General features: G+C 39.2%; 1 protein-coding gene across 2 annotated transcripts in view; it reads left to right on the top strand.

Annotated features, from left to right (window-relative positions):
* The first annotated feature begins 1,364 nt into the window (after positions 1–1,364).
* The window catches only part of LOC121380091, a 10,590-nt gene continuing 4,830 nt past the window's right edge, over positions 1,365–7,124 (top strand). For both annotated transcript variants that reach the window (XM_041508842.1, XM_041508841.1), the window contains exons 1-2: positions 1,365–1,521; positions 2,141–2,360. In XM_041508842.1, the coding sequence (XP_041364776.1) occupies positions 2,142–2,360 (219 nt within the window). In that variant the 5' untranslated portion in view covers positions 1,365–1,521; position 2,141. The remainder of the gene's footprint in view (positions 1,522–2,140; positions 2,361–7,124) is intronic.

Raw genomic sequence — 7,124 nt, forward strand, 5'->3', positions numbered from 1 at the left:
CAAATGTCTGACATCCAATAACCGAAGGGCGGGACGTAGTCCAGTGGTACAGCGCTCGCTCGATGCGCGGTCGATCTGGGATCGATCCCCGTCGGTGGGCCCATTGGGCTATTTCTCGTTCTAGTCAGTGCACCACGACTGGTATATCAAAGGCCGTGGTATGTACTACCCTGTCTGCGGGATGGTGCATATAAAAGATCCCTTGCTGCTAATCGAAAAGAGTAGCCTATGAAGTGGCGACAGCGGGTTTTCTCTCTCATTATCTGTGTGGTCCTTAACCATATGTCCGACGCCATATAATATAAATAAAATGTGTTGAGTGCGTCGTTAAATAAAACATTTCCTTCCTTCCAATAACCGATGGTTAGAAAATAAATGTGCTCTAGTAGTTCTATAGTAGTGTCGTTAAACAAAATAATTAACTTTTAACATTTAGATCAATGATAATGGGTAGGGTGTTTTTTTTGTTTTTCATGGGGTTATTTTAGCAGCATCCCTTCCCACACACACCACACCCCAGAATTTATGAGAGAAAAAAGTTTGTTTTATTTAACGACGCCACTAGAGCACATTCATTTTTTAAAGAATTTACTAAAAATATCCCCGGGTTCTTTTATGTATAACTGGAAGAGACTGTGCGTAATTCAGTTTTGTTGTCTCCACCCTAAAGTAATTTTAGTTTAGCAATGACTCAGGAGTTGAGGTGTATAGTCTGAGTGTGGGGGGAGGGGTTGACATTTCGTTTATATGTATATAAAAAAAAAAATAATAATACAATTTTTTTTAAAGGGACAGATCCTAGTTTCAACCCATGAAAATTAACACTAAGTTTAGTTAATCTACAAACCTGTAACACATTTGGATAACGTTACAACTGAATGAAACATTAGTCTGTGACTTTGAAATGGTGAAATACCCTCTAAAAATAGACTAAAACTCGACTCCATAGCTGTTACTTCTCAGACGCACGTGCGTTTTTAAAAATATGACAAATGCATTTTGTGATATTAAAAACACCAGGATGACCAAAAACACTTCGAATGTACGGAAATGGATAATCTAGACAATAAAATGTAAGTAAAGCATGATTTGTGTTATCATAAAAGGCTCAAATAGTCAAAAATATGCCTTAAGTGTTTAAAACTAGGGTATGTCCCTTTAATGTGATGTATATGTTGTCATAATGATCATGTGCAAAACATCACCCGATTTCCACCCACGGGCACAACCTTGACCTACAGGTTACGACTCAAAGTAAAATGTCTGTGTTCTTTCGATTCTAAATAATGTACATGTACATGTTTTACTCAGTGACATAAACATACAAAATCACAGACGTGAAAAACGTGCACGTGCATAAAGTGTCTGTAACGAGTTAACGTGCAAAACGGTGTATATGTTTAGTCACGTGACTACTTTACAGGAATAAATAACTGAAATTCGCCCAGTGTTGCCGTTTCTTCGTTTCATCGTGACCCAGTTGCGCTAGTGTTTTCACGTCTTGTTAAAAACAGTTTGCAAGTGAGTTTTCTTTGGTTTCTTGATAACAATTGTTTGGTTGTTGTTGTTTAGTTTTTTGGGTTTAAAAAAAATATATATAAATGCTTAGTTAAAACATTTATTAAGATGTTTGCCACAGCACCGTAATTACGGCATGGGTTTCTTTTTAGTGGGAAGCGGTGTGTTAATTTTCTCGCCATACACTTTTTCATTTCTAAAAGTGGGCGGGATCTCCCTCGGTCGGTTGAGCGCTCGTCTGAGGTGCTTTGTGTCGCAGGATCAACTCGCCTCGATGGACCCATTTTCTTGTAGGTGTTTTTTTTTTTTAGACCCCAACAAATGTCCAGACTGGTACAGTATATAAAGGGCCATGGTATATGCCGTCTTGTGTGAAAAAGTGCTTACAAAACGTCCCTTGCTAAATAAAAAAACATGCAACGGGCTTCTATGACCGTGTCGTAATTGACAGCCGTTTAACGTTAAGTAACTTATGATCAATGTTCTCTAGTGGTGTCGTTAAACATTTTATCTAAAAATGTGTATGATATGATGTAGTGATTTATTAGATATTTGCCAAATAAGAAAGGCTGAAATCTGTTAAACGGCATGTTTTTTATAAATTTTAAAATTGTTATTGTAGAATGAAGACTGTTTATTGCTTGGTACTTGTGCTGGCCTTGACCTTCGTCCCCGAGCACGTGGATGGCTGGTTCTTCCGGTCTGTGCGCAGAATCCGCTTCAACCCCTACCACACGTTGGGTTGTATGGCTGCCTGCAAGTGGGCCAGGAGCTGGGCGTGTAAGGTCTGTAAGAGGAAGAGGGGACTCGACGTGCCGGATGATGACGTAGATCCAGTGGAGGTACAGTTTGTAAATTCACTAAAACTTTTGTGTGAATTTACCAGTTTTGGAAACTTCCAAACGGGCATATTTATTGCAAGATGATAAATGCAATCAAATGCATAAGGGGGCATTTTGTATGTAAAACGTCAAATTAAAATGGATGACTGAATAGTAATTCATACATGCATACATGGAAACCGCCGTCCAAGCATTCGAAAAGAAAAAGCGGGATTTACCAATCGGATTCGGATTGGTTAAACGTCTGGTGTGTTACAGTGCACCCACCACATTGGGCAACGAGAGGAGAATTTAGTCTTCACCCTCCCGAAATTGCTAGCAATGAAGGTGTAGGAGCTCAATTCCTAATTCAAACCCCCGTCGGTGGATCCATTGGACTAGTTCTGGCACCAGCTAGTGTACCACGACTAATATATCGAAGGCCGTGGAATGGTGTATAAAAGATCCTTGCTGCTAATCGAAAGAGCAGCCCATGAAGTGGCGACAGCGGGTTTCCTCCCTCAATATGTGTGGTCCTTGACCATTACGTCGGACTCCATATAACCGTAAATAAAATGTGTCGAGTGCGTCGTTAAATAAAACGGAACTTCCTTCCACCACATTGGGTTACTCACATTGGGTTACTCAGGAGAATTTGGTCGATTCCATCCTCCCGAAATCGCTAGGAAGGTGGATGAGCCAAACTCCTTCATCAAACCAGCATGTCCGAATTTAGATATTACTTTAGACCTAAACTTGGCAAAGTAAAATTGGGCCAACCAAACCATGGACGTTTTGGATTAAGCATTATGCCGTCTAATACTAAAGTCCCAAGATAATTTCGGCCATGTCAACTAAAGTTTTTAGACTTCTATCGTGCTCAGTTTACCGCTATGAAGTGGGGAAGAAAATTTACAAAACAAAATTAACAGATTCTTGTCTGTCGAAACTTCTCGTTATCTTTCGGACCTTCTCCCGAAAACTAGAAATAGTGTGGGTAGTTCTTAAACTACTACTCTGCCACAGACAAACCGCACGATCCCCACCGATTAATACCCCTTTCAAACGTCCTGACCAAAAGGAAACTCCGCCCCACTGCACATCGCCTAACGCCACTACCTAACTTGCCACCCACCCCCACCTATCCAATCTAACTTGCGGGATAACACTTCTAACTGTAGTTCAGTACCTCGCCTAGGAACTTTTGCTAACGCATTATCCCCCACCGCCCCAAATCGCCCCAAATCGCAACTCGGGGGTACAAATTATCGGCAAACAAAATTTAATCGATTGATTTCGGCACCGTTTCGGCCAAATCTCAAATGGCGCCTTCCTGAAATAGTCGATTTTTTTCATTTTTTTGGCTTTTTTTTTTTTGGCTCATCAAATATCCAGAATTTGGACAAGCATCCTAAAGTGAAAGTAGAATGTTAACTAGGCGTCAATTTTAACCACTTTCGGACCATAACCTCAAAACAAACTATTGTTCATAACATTGGTATTAATTCGAATGATCTAAATCCAACCCGTGCAATACATCGGTTGCGAAACATAACCTCGATTCGGAAACGATTCCCTAGATCAATTGGGGTTTTTTTCATCGAGCTTAAAACCTGCCTCAACCAAATAAAATTTGGCAGCAAAAACAATGAGGGACATCAAAATTATACCTGCGCATCGCTCGTATGATTTTGAGGTTGGGCAGGACAACATTCACTGGACAGAAACAACTGCCAATAAAAACTTTTTGGCAGGTTTGTTTTTGTTTAACGACACCACTGGAGCACATTGATCATCGGCTATTGGATGTCAAATATTTGGTAATTCTGGCTCTTGGTCATCGGAGGAAACCCGCTACATTTTCCTAATGCAGCAAGGGATCTTTTATATGCACTTTCCCACAGACGGGAAAGCACATACCACAGCCTTTTGATCAGTTGTGGTGCACAGGTTGGAACGAGAAGAAAAGAGGTTGGATCCTGCGACGCAAGCACCTCAAGCCAACTGCCAATAAAATTCACCGCAGTTGTCGGAGGTACTTAAATTTAAACTAAGGCCGGGAAAGGGTAATTACCATCCTGTTTTAGGACTAGGAACTGACGAACTGACATTAACCCAACATTCTCTAAAAAAAATTACTGTCTTCCCCCCCCCCAAAAAAAAAAAAACCCACAAAAAAAAAAAAAAAAAAAAAACTGGCGTAGGCGAAACTTGACAATGGTGTAATGGATACGGCAATTTTTGACCACAATGAAACTAGCTGACTTCTCGGGATTATACTTTAGAAAACAAAACAAGGAAAACTCCGGCTGGTAACTCCCGCTCACTCCATAAACTAGACCCTGAAATTATTGAAGCTCGTAAAAGGATAGTTGAAAAGTGGGTGGTATCGGCAAAAATCAGTCGAACGTCGTGCTTTTGCCTCATGGCAGGGTTGGTGTACCCGATACTGATTTTTAAATAGTATCAACCAATTTATCTTTTCGACTTGGCAACATGATTGCGACGGTGTGGCTGCGAAAAAACTTCATGCTATCGGGCCAGACTTGGGAGTGGCAGTCCTCCTATAGGCAGTGCAGTAAGGATGAAATGGTCTTCTTGTGCTTGCATCAGTCACTTACTTAGCCCATTCATTTATCTTGAAGAAAGATCCTCCACCTCGGTGTGAGCACGGTCAGTGTACTCTTGACGATACGCCACATTTTGGAGAGTGTAAGCATCTGACCGAAACCAGAAAAGATATTATTTGGACAACGTAATGTGATGGCATCCTTTCGATTCCATCCAGAACTTTTACATTTCTTACGTGATGCCGATTTGTATTCCAAATTTTTAATATTACCCATATGTGATATTTTGTATTTTTAGCACAGTTCTTTACACCGTTTTTATTTAACTTTTGAATTTTTATATTGAGGTTCTTATCATTGTTGCATTTACCATCGTTTGACCCCCAATAGCCGATGTATTTTTCGTGCTGGGGTGTCGTTAAACATTCATTCGTGTAAGCCTCTAACCCAGCCCAGTCCCATTTTTCAGCGGTTTGTTATACCTTTTCCCAACAATCTAATAAACAAATACATCGTATTCGGCTGATAAACAGCATAGTACTAGCCAAACAAATTAGAAACTAGACCGACCGAACAACGTTATATTTTGTATATCAAGCGGTCAATTTAAAATTTTGAATCCCTGGGGCAAAATTAAAATATTTTTCAGTTTTTTAAATTCCTGAGCCAATGCATGCATACATAGTGTGGGTTGCCACCCACCCCCAATATAAAATCCTGAATATGCTGCCGCATTCTGGTCAAAAACGGGCCTTAATCATTTCAATCGTGAAAATATGGCATGCTGTGTAAAATGTAATTATTGGTTAGAATACTAGTAGTATATTTTTTACGTAACGGGGACAACAATGGGAATACAATGGAAACGCCTCCAATACAATGGATATGCACCTCCGGAACAATGGCTCCATGCCTCCGGAACAATGGCGATGTCACCTATTGTTCGCCTATAGTACAATGGCGATGTCTCCTATTGTTCGTCTTAACACAATGGCGATGTCACGGATTGTTGACATTAGTACAATAGAAATGCACATATTGTTCGCCGGTATAATGGGTGTCAGACACCTATTTTTACGATGAACTAGTTTCGAGTTTTATTTATAGATACTACGAAATACGTGGTGAAACTGTTTACTTTGAATCGTGGATGGTTTTTAATGATTTATTTATAGTTGTGTACTTGAAATGTAAATATTAAGCTGTCTGGTTTCATTTTAATATATCGATAATACCGTTCCAATTTTTTTTCTTCTCGAATATCATCTAATTAAATTAAATTTTAGTTAAACCGTTAGACCGACGTCAAGTTTCCTGTTAAAACTGACAAAAATAAGAGTCGTAAACTTCTAAATAACTGACAATGTTACATGTGTAATTTACTTTAGAGTGCATCATTATGTTAGCAGAACGTAAGTAAATATTGTTTAGCTATAAGAACGTGTGTCTTTTTTATGTTTTGTGTCGTTTAAGAAATGAACAGTCAAGATATACTACGACCATGTGATAAATTTGTTAAAGCAATATTGGTTTCAACAAACAGTTTGTTGAAAAGTCGGTGAGCGATCCACGAAGATCAGTGAATGGGGTATATGATACGTGAACGTTTACTTTGGTGGCTATAAAGCAAACATTTGATGTGAACACAGTGTGTGTGTACTGCTTGATTTGTCTGGCCATGTCAGAACGTACAATGCAATGGCGATAATCTAAGGTCCGTGTGTGTGTGATTTCTTTTTATAAATGGAAACAAGCTGTCTACTGCGATTTTTTAATCATGTAAAATATGTTTTTACATGCTGTATTGTATGTGAGAAGAAAAACCCCCACCAAGTATCATTAAATCAAATTTATATAGAATACCGTACAGAAAGTATATTACAATGGAATAAAATGTTTTATTTAACACATTTGGTGAAGGACCACAGAAACCTACTGTCGCCATTTCATAGCCTACCCTTTAATATATATGTATGTGTGTGTGTGTGTGTGTGTGTGTGTGTGTGTGTGTGTGTGTGTGTGTGTGTGTGTGTGTGTGTGTGTGTGTGTGTGTGTGTGTGTGTGTGTGTGTGTGTGTGTTAATAATAGATTTAAAAAAAAGATAGTTTTTAAACCAGAGACGATAGGATTATATAGATAGGCGAGGTACTTACACCCAGCAGCTAGTATAAAGCTGCCTGTTGCATATAATAATCTTCATTTGTGTAAATGCATT

The sequence above is a fragment of the Gigantopelta aegis genome, chromosome 8 (genome assembly GCF_016097555.1).
Source record: "Gigantopelta aegis isolate Gae_Host chromosome 8, Gae_host_genome, whole genome shotgun sequence".
In the NCBI taxonomy this organism is placed as follows: domain Eukaryota; kingdom Metazoa; phylum Mollusca; class Gastropoda; order Neomphalida; family Peltospiridae; genus Gigantopelta; species Gigantopelta aegis.